Consider the following 21205-nt stretch of genomic DNA (forward strand, 5'->3'; position numbering starts at 1 on the left):
CATAGATGCAAATGCAGGTTAGAGAGAGTACTTCTGTGCAGAGGAAAATAAAGAAGGATCGAACCCTTTCCGGACCTCCGCCATACAAGTTTGGTCTTTAAAAATGATGACCACTTGCAGACACACAGTACTAATATCTGTAATAGGCAATAATGCCGATTGCAGGCCTTTAACATTGTGACCACAGCAGCTGAGGTGGCTTTCTTATATTTTTTAATTACTCCCTTTCTTTATATTAGAAAAAAAATTAATAGATAAAAACTAAAGATCATTTGCACTGCCACATCCTAAAACGCCCGTACTATCAAAATATAAATGTATTTAGGGTACTTTCACACTTGCGGCAGAGTGATCCGGCAAGCATTTCCGCCACCTGAACTGCCTGCCAGATCAGGCAATCTGCATGCAACCGGACAGCATTTGTAGACTGATTCCGGATGCGGATCAGTCTCACAAATGCATTGCAAGAACGGATCCGTCTGTCCGTTTACCCATACGGACAAACGGATCAGTTTCTATTTTTTCCCCACATTTTTACCAGTCTGCGCATGCGCAGACCGGAAGGACGGATCCAGCACTAATACATTTCATTCCGGCTAGTGTTCCGGAATTTTGGACAGAGATAAAACCACAGCATGCTGCGGTATTTCCTCCGTCCAAAACGCCGTTCAGTGACTGAACTGAAGACATCCTGAACGGATTACTCTCCATTCAGAACGCATTAGGATAAAACTGATCAGTTCACACGCTGGTGTGAAAGTACCCTTATCCCATAAAGTGAATGATGTAACGGGGAAAAAAAATGAAAAATGGCTGATTCACTTTTTTTTTTTTTTTTTTTGCTGCTTCACCTCGCAAAAAATTGAATAAAAAGTGTTCAAAAAGTCAAACTCTCCAAAAATGGTATCAATAAAAACTAAATATTGCCCTGCAAAAAATGAGCCCTCACACAGTTCTGTAGGCGTGAATATAAAAGTTCTGGGTTTCAGAATATGGCAATGCAAAGAAAGTTTCCAAAGTTTTCTTTTTTTTTTCTTTTTTGGGGTTCACGGCAGTTTTTTGATGGCCAGTGAATAACGGACATCAAAGAATAGAACATTTTCTGTCTTGTCCGTTTTCACTGACTGACAGCCCCCATACAATTGAATGGGGCTGTTTTTAGCACCATTTTCTCTGAAAGGCATCGGTGAAAAAAAAGGCAGTTTATCTGTTTTTAACAGACGTTTTTCACTGTCTTGTGCATGTAGCCTAAATGTGGTATAGCTGTACTCCTACTGACCTGGAGAATGAAGGTAAGGCCTCATGCACACAACCATGGTTTGGGTCCGCATTTGTTGCGGGTCGGATCTGGACCCGTTCACTTCAGTGGGGCTGCAAAAGATGAGGACAGCCCCGCAAAAAAAATTAAAATATATATAGAACATGTCCTGTTCTATTGAGGGCCGGGGCATCCGTGTTTTGCAGATCCGCAATACTGGCACTGTCTTGTGAATGAGGCCTAACTGGTCAGTTTTACCGCATAGCGAATGCCGTACCGTAAATAAAATTGTGATGGAAATGGTTTTTTTTTATTTTTCTTTCAATTCCACCCCATTAGGACTTTTTTCCAGCTTCCCACTACATCAGGGATGGCCAACCTGCGGCTCTCTAGCTGTTGTAAAAGTTCAGTTCCCACCATGCCCTGCTGATAGCTGTGTAGGCAGTCTTTGCATGCTGGGAGTTGTAGTTTTGCAACAGCTGGAGAGCCACAGGTTGGCCATCCCTGCACTACATCATATGCAATATTAAATGGTGTCATTAGAAAGTACAGCTCGTCCCGGAAAAAAAAAGCTGCTTATTTAAGTGTTCGAAGTCTGGATTTGATTTGAGTTCTGAGAAGTGTAGCAGGATATTTTCCCACTTTTCAGACAGATTTGTCTCTTGTGATGTAAACTAAGCCTAACACAGATTAAAATGAGAAAAAAATGTAAAGATTTGTAAGTGAATTTCTTTCTTACAGATTTGGTCTCTGATCTGAAGGGACACAGTATTACACAAGTGGCTATGGGAAAAGCCCACACATGTGTTCTGACTAAGAAAGGTGAAGTGTGGACGTTTGGAGTAAACAATAAGGGACAATGTGGAAGAGACACTGGCGCTTTAAGCCAAGGTGGAAAAGGTAAAATTATAGTCATGCTTTTCATTCCATTACCATCAGGTAATGGAATGATTCTTCGCTGAATGTAAGGTTGTGGGGTTTTGTTTGGACTCTGTCCCTTTATATCGTATGTATTGTGAGAAATTGTAGCCACCTGAGGAGTGCACGTATAACTGCCCGTAATGAGGCCATAACGCCAAATTCTGTGTGCGCCTGGAAATGGTCACAGACAGGGGTATGTATTGAAGGTGCCACCTTCGTCTGGATGGTGGACAATGAAACGGTGGATGCTGCTTGTGCTTGTCGGCGAATCAAATGATTCTCTCGACTGCTAGTCTCCAACTCCATCTAACAGCTAGGTCCGAACGGCCTAGATGGCAGGCAATTTGTTGAAACGCCCATCCTGCTTCTCTCAGTCAAACGATGCGCCCCATTTCAGTCTATGAGCAAATGTCTTGTAGATGTATGTGTAGCAGTCAACGATCTCTCACCAAGAGGTACACTACCTAAAAGTAGCCTCTGAGAGACTTTTTTATATACAGAATGTTCTGATTATATACAATCTATAAATAAGACCACACATCGACGCGTCCTAGTCGGTTGTTGTTTTTTTATGTTGGAGGATGTCCACTTGCGCTCTTTGTTTCCTGTTTGTAGCCACCTGCACCTTTTTGAACTGGATTAACAGCAACACGGTCACCTGCATGTATAGATGAGGTGAAATAATTGCACATTATCCTCCATGCTGCTGTTGATTTCACTTATTACACCAAAGCACTATCCATTCCACCAGCATCAGAGCTGCAGGTGCTGAGCAAATTGATAAATACTGTAGTTTTGTGAGGAAAAAATAAGTATAACTTGTGACTTATTCATTATAATCAGTTCCTTCTGGGCACAGGAGTCCTATTCAATGATTTACAGCATTTATGCAGAGATAATTGTGTGTTACAGAATAGGACTGCTCACTGGACTCCTAAACACAAAAGGGTCGGAAATGGAAGTGAATAAATTACAATTACATATAAATCGGCTCAGCTTCTCAGCAACCTCCGGCACTCCAGCTGTTCTGAAACTACAACTCCCAGAATCCTCCTTCCACTTCTATAGCAGTTGCAAGAACAGGCAAGTAGGTGTGCATGCTGGGAGTTGTAGTTTCACAGCAGCTGGAGTACTGAAGTTTGCTGATCCCTGCTCTAGAACATGATGCTGGCAGATCAGTGTTTTTAATTTTATTTTTTTTTTATTATTTTTTTTATTACTGATGACCTATTCTATCAGTATTTGATCAGTGGGGGTCTGACACCCGGGACCCCTGCCGATCAGCTCTTTGAAAAGGTATCGGTGCTCCTGTGAGCGCCACTGCCTTCTTACAACTTCTAGGCCAGTGACGTCGCCTTCATTATTCACGTGCCCTAGGAGCAGCTCGGCCCCATTCAAGTGGATTTGCCACTCTACAATGTGCGACGCTGTGCTTGGTGAGCAAGGAGAAGGCCTGGCTGCCGGTGCCTTCTCAAAACAGCTGATCAGCAGGGGTCCCGGGTGTCAGACCCCCACCGATCAGATACCAAGGACCTATCCAGAGGATAGATAATCAATATTAAAATCCGGGAAAATCCTTTAAAGGGTATATGCACACAGTGTGTATTACTTTTGGATATCTGTGCAGAAAATCTGCAGCTTAATACAGCGCCAACAGTGAATAAGATTTACCAGATCTCATGTACATGGTGCGTATATCGAACGTTTGGAAATTAGTCTGTCAGCATGTTTTTTTTTTGTGCAGCTTTGCAATGTAGCGTCGTTTTCTCATAGACTTTAATGGGGTTGTTAAAATACGCAGAAAATGTGGATCAAAAATGCGAGAAATATTGCAGATTTAGGCCCCTTCCACACGAGCGAGTTTTCCACTCGGGTGCAATGTGTGAAGTGAGCGCAATGCACCTGCACTGAATCCGTACCCATTCACTTCAAGGGGGTTGTGCAGATAAGCCGTGATTTTCACGCATCACTTGTGCGTTGCGTGAAAATTGCAGCATGTTCTATATTCTGCTTTTTTCACGCAACGCAGGCCCCATAGAAATGAATGGGTCTGTGTGAAATTCGCAAGCAAGTGTGGATACGGTGCGATTTTTCACGCATAGTTGCTAGGAGATGATAGGGATGAGCAACCCCATTAAAGTCTAATCACTGTATTATTTTCCCTGCATTCATGCAGAATTCTTACTAAAATGTGCCTTGAGGGGTTAAAAAAATTAACTCGCCTCATCCACTTGTTCGCGCAGCCAGCATTGTCTTCTTTCTTCTTTGAGGACATGCAAAAGGACCTCTGACGTGGTGAGCGCAGTGACGTCGGCACGGGTCCTGCTGAGATCCTTCTATCAAACCCAAACCTGAACTTCAGTGAAGAAGTTCGGGTCTGGGTACCACATTCAGTTTTTATCACGCGCGTGCAAAACACATTGCACCCTCACGATAAAAACTGAACGCAATCACAGTCAAAAGTGACTGAAATTACGTGCGCGCTAATGCACCCGGGACGCATCCGGAGCAAATCCTATCCGCAAAAAAAACCCGGAACGGATGCGGAAACAAAATATGTTTGTGTGCATGAGGCCTTATGTGCATGTTTTTAAAACCTTTTTTATACTTTTATTCATGCTGATTTTCTGCCTACAAATCTGGGCAGTGTGAAGGCTAGAAGTGTCTCCCCCCTCCCCCCCCCCCCCCCACCCCCCCCCCCCCCCCCCGAGTTGGTGATTACCATTCTTGCTGTAGCAAGGTATTACTCTTGTGCACAAAAAGGGTTTTGGCATGAATTGCACTTTATTTTGATTTACTTTTTGCAACAAGGGTTCTTCTTGTTGGGACTGACTGTTATTAGTGCTCTCTTTCATTACTAAGGATTGTTCTGTGATCTTGATCTTAAATGTTTTGATCTCGAATTCCTGCGCTTTCCCTGTGTTTTTTTTTCCTTTCCTTAATTATATCTGTGGTATATAAACAGTTGACTACCTTTTCTCGCCCAGTTTCCTTGGGGGACACAGAAGACCTTGGGTATAGCTCATCTCCCTAGGAGGCGTGACACTAAGTGAAGACTGTTAAGCCCCTCCTCCACAGCTATACCCTCAGCCTGGAGAGAGAGACTGCCAGTTGCGTGTCCAAGGAGGCAAGACACTCCCTGCTCTGCAGGGCTGGTTTCTCCTTGTTTAAATTTTAGATTTTTACTTTTTTCTTTTCTTTTTGTTCCAGATCATCAGGGACAACAGAGACGCACTAGACCTCTCTGTTTCTCCCGGGGTTGAGCTGCGCCAGTGCCGGTCACCCGCACGGCTGCCTCCCCCACAGAAGGCAAGGTGGATCAGGGCAGCCCAGCTCCCCTACATCCCGCCAGCGCAAGGGTTGCCCGCACGCCAAGTCCCCCTTCCAGCGTCCTGCCACTACGGTGCCAGTAGCTGAAGGGGCGACCCTGCTGGAACGGACCGAGGGTGAAGACGTCTATGGTGAGAGATTGGCTGCTCCAGCCCAACGTCCCCGTCCCCCCCGGTCTCCTGCGTGCCTGACCCTATACTGGGCCTATGGACCCTTCTGTCCCTGCTAGACCTAGGCTGGCCCCTGGGCTGCCGCAGGGCGACATTCTGCTCCCTCTCTCCTGGCCTCCATAGGTCATTGGCACCCTTCTCCCTACAAGAAGAATGCCTGGGGAGCTGCAGTGGTCCGCAACTAGCTGCCCCTGACGGAGGGGTTATGCAGGCGTCCCACCCTCACAGGCACCCGGTCTCAAGGTCCCCCTCCCTCTTACCGGCTACTGCTTCAGGGCCAGAGCCTTGCTGCTCCTGACCCTCCTCTGCCCTCACGGGCACCGGCCCAAGGGCAAGGTGGTTGTGGCTGTTGGCCACAGGGTGCGCTGTTATAAGCCAGGGCCCGCTCCATGGGTAAAATGGCTGCCGAGCGCAGGGTCCTCGCTTCTGGGCAGCGGGGTGGGCACCCGCGGCCTGCAATATGAGCGCTATGCTTCAACAGCCCCAGGCCGACCGTCGGAACATTCCGGTCGGCCGGGCACCGCAGGCTTTACGGCCGCGATCCCGGCGCTCTATCCGGGTCCCCGGCTCTTCCGGCCCGCGGGGTGGGCACCCGCGGCCGGCATGTGCATGCGCCGCTTCGTTCCCCGGCCGGTACTTGAATACTGTGCGGCCCCGGTCAGCCGGGCGCCGCTAATAATTTAGGCCCCGGCTTCACGGCCTACTATTACTAGGCCGCAAAATTCCGGCCTCTGTTGGAGGGGGCTGGAACTTCTCCAGGCGGGAATTCTTCCCGCCGGGAGGTTCCCCCGCCCCCAGGGGATCACAGCGCCGCCCTCCAGGCCGGATCCCTGTTAACCCTTTGGGTACAGGCCGGCTTCAGATGGCCTGTATGGGTGCCCCCAGGGGATCGCAGCGCCGCGGTACAGGCCGGCTTCAGATGGGCCTGTATGGCTGCCCCCAGGGGATCGCAGCGCCGCCCTCCTGGCCGGATCCCTGTTTAACCCTTTGGGTACAGGCCGGCTTCAGATGGCCTGTATGGAACCCCCCAGTGCTCCTGTAGGTGGCTCCCCTTTCTGTTATATATATATATATATATATATATATATATATATATATATATATATATATATATAAAAAAAAAATTTTTTTTATATATATAACTTGTGGGCTGCGCAGGACGCTGCAGCCTCATGTCAGTACATGCCCCCCTTCCCTAGGCGGCATGTCGCACTCCCCGGCTGCGGCGCTGCCAGGGTCATTTTACCCTCCTAGCCCTCTCTCACGATACGGCGCTGGTCAAGTGCATGCGGCCCTTTCTGTAGGCAGCATTCGTCACCCTCTTCAGTTATGGTACTGCCATGTGCGGGACCCCCCTCCTGGGCGGGATACTGTACTCTCCCTGGCTACGGTTTGGCCTTGTGCATGATCCCCCTTTCATTGGCGGACTACTGCAGTTTCACCGGATACGGTGCTGGCCATGTGCACGACCTCCTTCCATAGGCGGAACGCTACACTCTCACTAGATTCGTTGCGATCTGTGCATGACCCCTTTTTTCTTAGGCGGAATACTGCACTCTCACCAGATACGGTGCTGGCCATGTGCACGATCCCTTTCCATTGGTGGAACGCTGCACTCTCACTGGATTCGTTGCCGATCATGTGCGTGACCCCCTTCCATAGGCGGAATGCTGCACTCTCTGATTTCGCTGACGCCCATAGGCATGACTCCCTTCCGTGGACGGCATTGGCACTCTCACTGGATTCACTGCCAGCCATGTGCACGACCACTTTCCATAGGTGGTATGATGCACTCTCATTGGATTTTCCCTGTGGCGGCATACATACACTCCCTCGGTCGGTGATGTTCTCTCGCCGGTACGTTGTTGGCCATGTGCATGAACCCCATACATGGCGGGGTGCTTGCACTCTCACTGGATCCGCTGCCGGCCATATGCATGACCCCTCTTCCGTGGGCGGTGTACGCACTCTCACTGGATTCGCTGCCGGCCATGGGCACGCCTCCTTCAGGTGACATGCACACATTCTCACCGACTGATCGCACTCTCCCTGGATGCGATGCTGACCGTGTGCATGACCCCCCCCCCTCTTTTCTGGGCGGCATACTACACTCTCACCGGATACGTTGCTGGCCTTGAGCATGGCCCTCTAACATGGGTGGAACGCTTGCGCTCCCATTGGATACCGTGCTGGCCTTGTGCGTGACCACCCCTCATTCCATGGGCGGAATTTTGCACACTCACTTAATGCTAGGATAGCCCTGTGCATGTCCCCCTTTCACTAGGTGGACCTCCTGCATTCCTGCTGGATACTGTGTGGCTATGTGCATGGCGCCCTTCGGGGCGAAGTATGGTATGCCCTACTTCTCTGACATAGGTACGGCCTTGGGCATTCCCCCCTTTTTTTGGGGCGGGCTTTTGCACCCTTGCCGACTGCAATTTGCCAGGTACATTTCCCCCCTTTCGGGGCGGTCAGTTTTGCGTTCCATCGCATACCATACTAGCCTTGTGCATAACTCCTTTTCAGTTTGCACTTTGCACTTCCGTAGATACTGTGGCACTCTGGCTGGCCTTCGCTGAGTGATATTTTTGCAGTGAGTGGACGTTTTTGTGCGTTGTTTGGGCCGTGTATACCTTCTCGTCCCGTAGGTGGGTTGGCCTTCTCACTGCTTACGGGCTACTCGTACGTATCCCTCCTTTCCTCCTGCGACATATTTTTTTTTCTTGGGAGACGGTGTTTGCAGCAAGCCTTGCACTATTCTCTAAAGAGATCATTCTGTCCACCTGTGTAAGCCTAAAGGTGTTGTCCAACAAACAATAAATGAATGCCTTATATATAAGTAGACGGCCTCTACCTGCTCGCTACTGCTCCGAGCTGGGCGGTGCTCATTCATTTCGTTGGCCCTTCCGCCGGGGAGTGTTCGTGGTTCCTAGACACGTACCCATTCGTCTTCCCGCAGCATTGTTTCCCTGCGCTAGTGGTCACATGGTCGAGAGTGCTGTCTGCAGCGCCCTTCGCATTCTATGTTGGCTCTGGCGGGACTACGGTCCCCTCGCCTACTACTATTTCCTTCTACCAGGTTCGGGCCGCTCTTCTTGGGAAAGGTCACCCAACTTCTCTTGGGTGCTCGCTTACCCAGGTCCGGAGGACATCCACCTTGAGTTCTTCAGGATATTCGCCTTCTGCGAAGCGGTGAACCGGGCGTCTCAGTGTAGCGGGGTTCTGCTTTTGAGCTGTCCTATGGCTTCTCTATGCCCACTCCTCCTTTCTTTTGGAGGGTGTTATCCCGGCCTCTGTCTCGACTGCCTTTTCTCGCCGGTTCTGTTTGGCTCCCACTCGGTACGGATCTCTCCGATGTGGCTTCTGTTCCGGCCACGCCTCAGAGGATGTTCCTTCTCTGCCCTCCCCTCTGGGAAGAGCATGGTTGTTCAGGTGGATGGTTCTGGTGTCTTGTCCACACTGACTGTACTAGCTGTGTACCTATCTAACGGGTCTACCGCGTTCTGTCCTCCCGCTGGGTGCAGATTGCGTTTTTTCCATTCTAGGCAATGTTTCTGCTATGGATTTACCTTCTCGGTAACTTGGGAGGACTACCATTTAGTCCGTCTTCCTGTGGTGGCTACATCGGCTTGGGCTTTAGCCTGTCTTGTCCTGGCATCGGGCGGTTGCTGGGCGGACCCTTCGGTTCCTGTCCGTCTGCTCCCCCACTCCGGGTGGATACGGGACAACATTGTTCGGGGCCGACGGGACCAGTTCTACCGACCGTTCTGCCCGTGTTACTGATCATTGGGTTTTCGCCCGCTTGCCCAGGCGACTCTAGTGAGCTCGCTAGTGTTCGCTTCTAGCCGAGTTTTCGTCCAGGATCTGTGGTAGGACTTAGGACTTTACCTGGGGTTCTGTGGGAAGCTGGGCGTTCCCCCACTCTGCCTTTCTCTCTCCATGGTTCTGTCTTTCTCCAGCCCGGCCTGGACCTGGGGCTGGGACTCCGTTGCTTGAGGTATCAAGTGTCGTTCCTGTCCTTCCTCTTTCAGCGTTCCCTGACCCTCTGGGCCTGTCAGGAACTTCTTCCATGGAGCGGCTCTTGGGTTCCTTTGTACTGCCCTCCGTTACCGTCCTGGGAACTACATACTGGGCTCTTGGCGCTCCAATTTTTCCTTGGAGCCGTTACAGAAGTCCTCTCTACTCCTTCTGTCCTGTACGGTTGGGTTTCTGTAGCCATCGTGTCTCTGACTGGTGCCTGAGTGGCGGCCCTTCTTGTTCCGAGCCTTCTGTCTTCCCCCAGGACAGGGCTGTTCTCCATTCCGTCTCTTCCTTCCTTCTGAAGGTGGTGTTTGTCCTTCATTTCATTGAGGCAGTCGTCCTCCCCTTCCCACCCCCGGGAACGGACACTTCACCGATTTGGACGTTGTTTGGGTCTTGCAGTTTTTTACTTGGAGATCTCCGACTCTTGTCGACGTTCGGTCTCTTGTGTTCCCAGGAGGTCCGCGCAAAGGGTTGAGGGCCTCCAGGGTGGCTTTCCTCCGCTTTCTCAGTGTGGCTCTTGCCGTGGTTGTCGCACCAAGGGCAGGGTTCTGCTTTTGGTGTCACCATTCATTTTGCCAGAGCTGTCGGTTTTTCCTGGGCCGGAGGCATTAGGCTTCGGCCATGCATTTGTAAGGTGGTCACTGGTCTTCCTTGCACACCTTACCGAGTTCTACAGGGTGCATACTCGGCCTTCGGCGTATGCTGCCTTGGGCCGCCTGGCCTGCAGGCGGCGGTTTTTTGTTGCCTTCGGGTGCTTCGCCTTGGTGCTGTGGTCCCTCCCCCTTTGGACTGCTTTTGAACGTCCCAAGGTCTTCTGTGTCCCCCAAGGAAACTGGGCGAGAAAAACAAGATTTTTGTATAACTTGCCAGTAAAATCTCTTTCTCGCTCTTTCCTTGGGGGACACAGCACCCACCCATTCTTTGTTCTTCTCTGACTGTTTCCGAGTTTGTTTTACCCTTTGGGTAGTTGGCTTGTTGGTTCCACTTTTTGGACTTTGCCTTTTCTCACTACTTGGACACGCAACTGGCAGTCTCTCTCTCCAGGCTGAGGGTATAGCTGTGGAGGAGGGGCTTAACAGTCTTCACTTAGTGTCACGCCTCCTAGGGAGATGAGCTATACCCAAGGTCTTCTGTGTCCCCCAAGGAAAGAGCGAGAAAGAGATTTTACTGGTAAGTTATACAAAAATCTCGTTTTTTCCATCAAGATTGATCTTACACTAGCAGTTTTTGACAGGCTTTGTAACTTAATGAACAGTCAGACTATTGACTGTTGGTCAACCTTTTTTTATCCTCTGACCTGTTAGAAAGCTTCACGATGTACACAGTAGTAAAGGTAATTTTCGGACCAGTGACTGTATTTGTGAGTTATAACCTCCCTTCTGATCCTCAGCTGTGTCATACGACCAGCACTCTGACTCTCCAAATAAAGGCTAATGGAGCTGACATATGGACACGGAATGCACACGTTTACGTTTTTTTTTTCTTTTCTTTGAAGTGAGTGGTTCTGCATACTGGCCGCATAAAAATGGAACAGACACGGAAAATAATCCATTTGTGTGCCTGAGCCCTAACGCAACATCTTATGTGTGGATATGAAGCCAGGTTCTCTGTGTATTCCTATGGGAGCCTCAATGTCAGTCTGATAGGAATGAATAGAGAAGTAACGTACTTCCTGTCCTGTGTCAGTTGGAGATCAGTGTTGGTCACATGACACAGCTGAGGATCTGAAGGGAGGGGATAACTCACAAGTACAGTCACTGGTAAGAACATTACCTTCACTACAAGTTACATCTTTATTCTCTGACCTGTTAGAAAGATACATGATTTCTGTGGGAGTGCTTCTTTAAGGACACAGTTGTTCTAGAAATGGGGTTTATTTTCCAGCAGTCATGCTGGCTTTTTATCATCCTTCCCGCTCAAATAATATTGCAGAATATATTATTTATTAATAATAATAATAGTTTTTATTATACACTTCACTGGACTGAACCATGTGAAAAAATGAGCATTGAAAACACATGAGAAATTGAACACTTAGTGGAGTTCGTTTTGGAGACAGACATTTTCCTCTTTGGGATTTAGCTTACACAACTTTATTTTTTTTATATTATAGGATTTGGTGTTGAAAACATGGCAACTGCAATGGATGAAGACCTTGAGGAGGAGCTAGATGAGAAAGATGAGAAGTCTGTCATGTGTCCACCTCGAATGCACAAGTGGAAGTTGGAGCATTGTATGGTTTGCACAGTGTGCGGAGACTGTACGGGATATGGTGCCAGCTGTGTTAGCAGTGGACGGCCAGACCGTGTTCCGGGCGGGTATGTGACTAAAATGGTGTTAACTATATGACCTTAGAATTATTTCCTCACTAAATTAGGTTCTTGGCTTTAATATATTTTTTTTCTTTATATATAGTGTTTGTGGTTGTGGCTCTGGAGAGTCTGGCTGTGCAGTGTGTGGATGCTGCAAGGCTTGCGCTAGAGAGTTGGATGGCCACGATGCACGACAACGAGGAATCCTAGATGCTGTGAAGGAGATGATTCCTTTGGATCTTCTTCTAGGTAAAGGTGTGACATTTTATTTACTTGTATTCCCTATCTGTCTTTAGTTGTCCACTTGCGTTGAATAGGTTGTTAGAGGTCAGAGTAATCAAAGCAGCGTTATTCTCCCGATCGTTTATATACAGTGTTAACTATTGATGTAATTGCTAACTTTCCATTAACAGAAACACATCGAGTCAGTCTTTGTTCACTGTTCCTGTATGATAAATGTCCTTTAAAGGGAACCTGTCATCTGGATTTTGGGTATAGAGCTGAGGACATGGGTTGCTAGATGGCCACTAGCACATCTGCAATACCCAGTCCCCATAGCTCTCTGTGCTTTTATTGTGTAAAAAAAACAATTTGATACATATGCAAATTAACATAAGAGTCATATCTTACTTGTGTGACCAGAGAAGAGTCATATTTTCAAGCTCTGACTCATCTCAGGTTAATTTTTTTTTACACAATAAAAGCACACAGACCTATGGGGACTGGATATTGCGGATATGCTAGCGGCCATCTAGCAACCCATGTCCTCAGCTCTATACCCAAAATCCAGATGACAGGTTCCCTTTAAAGGGAACTGTCGGTGGATTCATTCTGCTCTAAACATGGTCAGGAAGGAATACTGACAGATTCCTAGATTAGAAATGGCTTTTCAGCCTGAAAATCTGCAAGGTTTCAGAGAAAACATAAGGCCCCTTTCACATGGGTGTCGTGGCTGCGTTGCGGGAAAAAGCGTGAGTGCAAAGCGTTTTAATGCGTTTTGGACGCACATGAGAAAAATCGGCATGTTTGGTACCCAGACCTGAACCCGTACTTCACAGAAGTTCGGGTTTGGGTTAAGTGTTGTGTAGATTTTATTATTTTCCCTAACATGGTTATAAGGGAAAATAATAGCATTCTTAATACAGAATGCTAAGTAAATTAGGGATGGAGGGGTTAAAAAAATACAAAAGATAAAAATAAACTCACCTCATCCACTTGTTCGCGCAGCCCGGATCGTTGTCTGTCTTCTTCTTTGAGGACCTGGGAGGAAAAGGCCCTTTGGTGACGTCACTGCGCTCATCACATGGTCCATCACCATGGTGATGGACCATGTGATGAGCGCAGTGACGTCACCAAAGGTCCTTTTCTCCCAGGTCCTCAAAGAAGAAAAAAGACAAGCCACACTGTGCGAACAAGTGGATGAGCTGAGTCTATTATTAATTTTTTTTTTTAACCCTTCCATCCCTAATTTACTTGGTATTCTGTATTAAGAATGCTATTATTTTACCTTATAATCATGTTATAAGGGAAAATAAAAGATCTGGTCCCCATCCCGATCGTCACCTAGAAACCATGCGTGAAAATCGCACCGCATCCGCAGTTGCTTGCGGATGCTTGCGATTTTCACGCAGCCCCATTCACTTCTATGTGAAAAACAATATAGAGCTTGCTGTGATTTTTCACGCAACGCACAAGTGATGCGTGAAAATCACCGCTCATGTGCACAGCCCCATTGAAGTGAATGGGTCTGTATTCAGTGCTGGTGCAATATGTTCACCTCGCGCATTGCACCCGTGCGGGATTCTCGCCCGTGTGAAAGGGGCCTAAGGCTAAAAAGCATTGGGCACAGTGTGAAGTGTACGCTGGGCGACTCCCCACCGGCTTCTCCCTGCCCGGCTCCATTTGGTTGTCTGATCTCTCCCTATCTGTGTAAACCAGTGGTAGGTGCTCTCTGAGCATGTGTGCTATTTGCAAGGTGCCTGGATGCTATGCAATCACCCCTGGCAGTTTGCACATGAATGCTTGTGACAACAGGAATTCAGTTACAGATGCAGATAGGTCGCCCTGTAAAGGTCATAATGTACTCTGTCGAGCATTCTTGTGTGCACGCGCGACCGTTTAGATTACAAACATAATTTATTGTATATAGCTTTCAGCTGGAAAAAAAACACTGCTACGGGAGTGCTGGTTGCTTGACTTGAGAATTCAGACAGCACACTTCCAAAGTGTCCTGGCCTTAATCTTTCGGAGATGTTACAAAAAGATGCTACATAGATGTTTCTTTTATCTTGAATTTTTCCAGCTGTGCCTGTGCCTGGTGTGAACATCGATGAGCACCTTCAGTTGCGCCAAGAAGACAAAAGGCAAAGGGTTAATCGGAGGCACAGAATAGATGAAGGAAGAGGTAAACACGCTTGTAAATTTGATATAATAATGAAATCACTCCAGATCAATACAAAGTCAATAAAAATAAAAAAACTGAATATTTGTCATTTTTATCTTTAATGGGGGTTCTTCAGGATTTACATAATGACCTATCTTTAGGATAAGTCATCAACATGAGATCGGCGGGGGTGCTTTTTGAGGAGGCTTCTGCCCTCGCCAGAACTCCAATTATTCGCTTCGGCCTCCTCGCAGCTTACGAAGTACAGTGGTGTACATTTCATAGCTGCTGTGCTTGGTATTGCAGCTCAGCTTTCATTCACTTGAATTGGGCTGAAGTGTGCCTAGGCCACATGACCGATGAACGTAACGTCACTGTGCGCGCCGTCTCATACAGCTGATCGTCGGGGGTCCCTGGAACGAAACCCCTCTGATCTGATATCGATGACCTCTCCTGAGGAAAGCCTTGCTGAAGTATTCGAGACAGCACGCCAATGACTTATTTTGAAATGCTTATTTTATTAATTCAATGTATTTGAACACCAGTGGTATATAATTTACATTAGTTCAATGTTTCAGGCCCTTTTTGGGTGCCCTTCTTCAGGCTGTAGTGTAGTCTATCCTCAAGATAGGCCATCAATATGTAAATCTCAAAAAACCCCTTTAATTTACTCGTACGAGAAAGACGACGACTATATTCTACCATTTTGCTTCATATTTATTTTGCTTTACATTTTGTTTTATTTTATTCTTTTTTAGGAAATAATAAGCCAAATGGAAATATAGGTATGGCGATTTTCCGGAAAACTGCTAATAGTTGTGAAGTATTTGCATTGAGCTTTGTAGGTAACTGTATGTACTACTCCAAATCATAGATTAATATATTGTAATCACCTAAAAATCTATGGATATAGTAAAGGCAATCCTTCTACAGTCATGCCGGTGGGTTCTTTAGGATTTTTATTTTATTGATGGTCCGTCTTTAGGCCATGGATAGCCTTCTACTGCCGGCAAAGCTGTGTTGCAATGCTTGTTTTAAAGTCCTCAGCAGATTTTACTCCTTCCACTGTGATTTGTTAAATCCGCAGCAACTCCACTGCAAAAGCCATGAGTTTATATATAGTCGCCCTAAAGCTCCCTTAAAATCTTAGTTTCTGTATAAGGTTAGGGCTGTATTGTGAAGAAAAGGAACATCTTGTTAATAAGTGAGCGAGAACTGATTTCTAAAATTGGTTAGAGTAGAGCTAGAAAAGACCCCTGTAATTGTAGCAGTCTATTATAATGTAGGATCCGATACCTGTCATGTGGGTATTTGATTATAATATAACTCATTATATAGAATTTAATTTAAAAATTACCTTAGATTTAAAGTAAACTGCGCATGGGTCGGGGATATACTGGCGCGGTCTATCCTCACTTCCGGTAAACCAGTAGAAGCGGTAGTTATTTGGCGTCACTAAGCAACAATTTGAAGCTTCTAATAACTGGTGCATGCGCGTTGTATAAGAAGGAAGGCCGGGAGAGTGGCGTTACTGTGCGCATGTGCAGGATTTAAAACGAGACTTCGGAGCCACAATAAAAAAAATTACTAAAAAGAGCTGTAGATGAAAAATGGGGTGTGATTTGTGACGTCATTGGTGCATTTTAATAATTGGCGGGAAAATGAATAACGAGGAATGCAAAGGTACTACACTACTAATGTGAGCAAAAGGGGGAGGAATATGCTATTGAAATTAGTCATTATAATAAGGGCTAGTTTGTTCATGGGGTGATAAACACATGACAGGTTCCCTTTTAAGTGACAATTTTCAGTGGTTTCTGTATAAAAACAGAATTATAAATTGCCTTTTATCAGTATGCCGACCATCATGCAGCTCGATGCACAGTAATAGAATTTGACTTCTGTTCTTTAATGAAGGAGAACAAGAGTAAAGCTGTAATGAGCACCTAAGCCCGTGTGATTTAGTAGTAAAATAATGTGGATAAGGCTACATGCAAACGAACGTTGTTTGTTTCAGTGTCCGTTTTTTTTGCTGATAGGATGCGGACCCATTCATTTCATCGTGGGCTGTCCGCATCAGTATGTTCGTTCTGCTGCTCCGCAAAAAAAATTGTGCATGTCCTATTTTTTTTTTCTAGTTTGCGGACAAGGATAGGCATTATTACAATGGATCTGCAAAAAAAAAACGGATCCACAAAAAACGGATGCAATATGGAATGTCCTTTTTTTTATTAAATTTTTTTGTGGATCCGCAATTTGCGGACTGCAAAACACATACGGTCGTGTGCATGTAGCCTAAATTTTATATGCACCCATGTCATTAGAAGTAGTGTTATTGAGTAGTAAAATAATAACTTTTACTGCTCTGACATCAAGGCACTCAGTAGCTAACTACTCGCTTGTCACTTTTTTACATTTTTGGAGGTCTCTGATAAGAGGCTTCAGTGACTGTCCAGAGGCAAAATTGGTGTTTTCTCTTGTGGTTACGTTTAGAGTTATGTAATGTCGATCTATACTGAATCTGTACATTCAAGAGGCACTGTCATCCGGATCAACCCTATCCTACCAGACGTAAATGCTGATGGGGTTGACCCAGCCGAGTGAAATGATACCTTATGTCCGTCGGAACTGCGGTTCCAGAGAATTATGAACTTTTAAAATTATGATTATGAGCCATTTGAGCACCATGAGGCAGGCTTATGTGGTTTGAGCACCGCTCCAGCGACGTCTTGGTGCTCGACTGTGACGCCCCCTCTGCTTTTAATCATGACCCTCTTTCCATTAGATTGACAGCGCTAGGCCTCTCTGGTCTAGCGCTGTATGCCATGCCTGCCCACTACCTTTGTCATTGCACTTGGAAGTGGCAGTGCAGGCAGCTCAGAAGAGGGGCGTCCTAGTTGAGCACCAGGGGCATCGCTGGAGCGGTGCTCAAACCGCATAAGACTGCTTCCTGATGCTCGAATGGCTAATTTGCATAATTTATCTGGAACCGTAATACCGACTGACATAAGAAGGATATCGTTTTACTCAGCTGGATCAACCCTACCAGGCTATATGCCTGGTATGGTAGGGTTCACCTGGGTGACAGAGCCTCTTTAAAAGGAATCTGCAAATGGGTTTTTGAGTATTAAACTAAACATAATGGGGGTTAAATAGACTATAACAAACACTAGCTCCCTCCATGTGTCCATGAAGCTCCTTTTTCCTTCCTGGTTTGACAGGGCCAGACGTCCGAGTCCCGTTCTCATCTCACGCCTCTGACGTATGCCACAATTTTGTTTGCAGCATCTTTTTTTTCCTGCAACGTGCACAGATATTGTGTTGCACGTTGCAGGCACGAGATTACGGGGCCAGACAAATACCTGGTCCTGTCAACCTCTAGAGAAAGGAGGAGCTACTGACACAGGGCGGGACAAAGGTTGCACCGAGTGACTGGAGCTTGGTGCACTGAATAGACCGTTAACCTATTGGATCAAACTGCTTTTTCTGTTCAGCACATCAACAGATAACTATAACAAGGTAATGTTTCTATTGTCTCCTCAACACTGGGATCGCTGCTTGTCTGTTTGCAGCCTTAGGCCTATTCCATACAGTACAGATCGGGTCCACATTTTGCACCCAGATGTTTAGGTTTTTGTTCTTTCGTGCACTCCTGATTGGGGCTTGACAAAATATGGACCAAGCCAGCAGTCAGTGAAATATGCCCCGAAGACCCAGCGCTGATTTTGAGAAATCAGTGCTGATTGACTGAAGCAGGTGCCAAATCAAAAACCAGGCGAGTCCTGTCCCATCAGAATAGGTTCTGGTGGAGGGACCTTTTTCATGTTTTTTTATTTTAAGCCGTAGCTGTGGCTTTAACCATAGTGGACCTTTATTTAGGTGCATAAATACGGACTCTTTCTGTAATTTACGTGCTCTAGGACTGGTATTTGTAATTTGCTCTTTTCTCCCTCCCCTTCCTTGTCATATTTATGTCCTTTATCATTCACTGTGGTGTTTTTTTTTTTTGTTTGTTTTTTTTTTTATACCACACCTTTTTGTTACTCCATTTTCTTGTGGTGGTTGAAAATGTGTAGTGCATTGAATTTTATAGTCTATAAATAATATACTGGAGACGGGTACCACAGTTTTTGTGGTATCAGTTGGCATAATGTGTTTTCCAGTCTTATTTTGACTTACATCTACCTTTTGTAATGGAATTTTTTGACATTTCAGATTTTGTACCTTTTTCACATTTGATATATTTTGACACCTGTATACTTGTGTTATATAGGATGCATTCTTTTTCCTGCAAATATTTCACTATAGACCTATTGATGACCTCTTGGGGACATATTAGGATAAGATGCTCTAAATTTGAATCGGTTCTCAAGGAATCAATGCTTATATGGTCACATGATTATAAGTTTAGGTAGTGCATTAATCCATGGACGTACATAGATTATTCTACTTGCATTGCTGTCCATTTTTGTTTTATTTTCCTTTATAATTTGTTTCCATTTTGTGAGTTTTCCCATGCATGTGCAAAATGTCTCTCCTCAGGCCCTTTTGTATTTCCTGGTCCTAATTTAATGAACCATCGAGAGCAGGCTCTAGCCAGACTAAGAGCTCTACCAGCACAACTAAAGCATAAGCGGGACAAGAAAAAAGGTATTTAGTCTTCCTTTCGCACTAGAGAGGAACATGTTAAAGCCCCAGTCCTGTCTTGAGCTCACACATTCATTCTTGCACCTTGATCTTTCCACTGGGGTGGATGTCTCCCCAATTGTCCCTCCTCTTAAAGAAGTCTCTTCTCATCTGTGTCCTCCTATCCCTTTTAAAACGATTCTTGGTAGGTTTGACTAAAAGCTGTACAGTTTTGGGGTCTCAGGATTAGGAACCTTTTTTTTTTTTGTATGAAATGCTAATAAATGTTATGTTACGATGGATTTTATTATGTGTAGCAACAACATCACGGTTTAATAGACCTGAGGTATGTTCACACATGATGGATCTGTCACATCTTATAAAACCCTAAAAACTGCTGTATAGCCATCCTACAGACACTACTTGCAATTACAAAAGGACAGAATTGGTGAAATAAAAGCAAGAATTTACTGTAAAGTAATGCTGGTCATTTAAAGTTGTTGCTCAGCTTTTACATATTAATGATGTATGGTCTGGAGGTCAGCAGTATAAGATTAGTGGGGTCTGACACAAGGCACCCCCCACCTATCCACCAGAAACACAACAGTGGATGAAACCGTAACCAGAAGGCTCTGTCCACTGTGCAGTGGCCTCGTCGGCATACTTCAGTCACAGTACATGGGATAGGTCATCAAGAACTAAAAGCTGAACAACCCCTTTAAAGAGAACCTGTCGGTCTCATGACATGTCCTTTTTAGTAAATTCTTTTCTTTGATTTTTGTAGTCAGTTGAGCATGTCCTTACACACTTTGACACTGTCAGCACTGAGTAAGACAGCAACAGAGTGTATGGGGATGTGCCCCTTTGTCTAGAGAGTGATGACACCTAGTTGTCAGTTTGTTCATGGGAGGAACGGCACAACCGTTATAAGAAAATGCATTCCCCCTTAAGGAGTCTTTCACCATGATCAACCCTATTAAACCAGGCATATTTTCTGGTGGGTTTGATCATGCTGATTAAATTGATTATCTGTCCTATGGCTAAAGTTTATCAGCTGCTGCAGTGGTAAATTTATTTTTTTATATTTATGCAAACTGGGCAGTGACCGAGCACCGACCGGCTGACGTAGCTCTTGGAACACCGCTACTGCTCCTCTCCTGTGTGAGCCCCCAGCACTTCCGCTCGTGGGTGAACTGACATTGTGGTGGCTTCCCACACAGGAGAGGAGTGCAGCTGCCAGGAGGATCACAGGGTAAGTACTCTCTCTACTGCCGCCATTGATTGCAAGCATGCAAATATAGGACATAGAGCATTAGCGAAATCATGCATTCCTAGGGGAGGGCATGATTTTGTGATGCACACTAAGACTGACGCCTGGATAAAACATTAGTCCCAGCACAGGCATCATTAGACTGGCTATTAGCCCTGTTAATCAAAGGGGAGGGGGGAGTGTACGGAGCACCTAGGGGCATAGCAGTAGCGTCAAGACCTACACTGGCCTCTCTGCGCTCAAAGTACTTAATTTGCATAATATAAAAAGCTATAAATCACTGCAGAGCGCTGATAGTTTCTCTTTACTAGCTGTATTAGAAACATTTTCTAGAGGAACACAATGTTAAAGGGGTTGTCTCACTTCAGAAAATAGCATTTATTATGTAGAGGAAGTTAATACAAGGCACTTACTAATGTATTGTTATTATCCATATTGCCTCCTATGCTGGCTGGATTACTTTTTCCGTCACATTATACACCGCTCGTTTCCGTGGTTACGACCAGACTGCAATCCAGCAGTAGTGGTTATTCTTGCACACAATGCTTTTTCTTATATTGTGCAAGCATGGCCACCGCTGCTGGATTGCAGTGTGGTCGTAACCGCAGAAACGATCAGTGTATAATGTGATGGAAAAAGGAATCCAACCAGCATAGGAGGAGATATGGATAATAACTACATTAGGAAGTGCCTTGTATTAACTTTCTCTACATGATAAATGCTATTTGCTGGGGTGAGACAATCCCTTTAAATTACTTTTGTACTGTATTTGAGACATGGAGCGCAGGTTTTGAAGACCCATGGCGATAGTGACTGAATATTATGGTGCCTAGTACAGCAGCAGCAGCATAGACTGGTATTTTAGCAAGTGTTCACCCCAATGAGTGGACATGGCTGGTTTCTTTATTTGGC

At 45.9% G+C, this 21205-nt stretch overlaps 1 protein-coding gene across 1 annotated transcript in view; it reads left to right on the forward strand.

The window, feature by feature from the left end:
* Positions 1 to 21205, forward strand: part of LOC120993875 (E3 ubiquitin-protein ligase MYCBP2-like) — a 145982-nt gene that overhangs the window by 72992 nt on the left and 51785 nt on the right. Inside the window, exons 14-19 of the mRNA XM_040422346.1 lie at positions 2000 to 2158; positions 11816 to 12020; positions 12118 to 12269; positions 14317 to 14418; positions 15156 to 15182; positions 18940 to 19047. Of these exons, the coding sequence (XP_040278280.1) occupies positions 2000 to 2158; positions 11816 to 12020; positions 12118 to 12269; positions 14317 to 14418; positions 15156 to 15182; positions 18940 to 19047 (753 nt within the window). The remainder of the gene's footprint in view (positions 1 to 1999; positions 2159 to 11815; positions 12021 to 12117; positions 12270 to 14316; positions 14419 to 15155; positions 15183 to 18939; positions 19048 to 21205) is intronic.

Source organism: Bufo bufo, chromosome 3, assembly GCF_905171765.1.
Source record: "Bufo bufo chromosome 3, aBufBuf1.1, whole genome shotgun sequence".
In the NCBI taxonomy this organism is placed as follows: domain Eukaryota; kingdom Metazoa; phylum Chordata; class Amphibia; order Anura; family Bufonidae; genus Bufo; species Bufo bufo.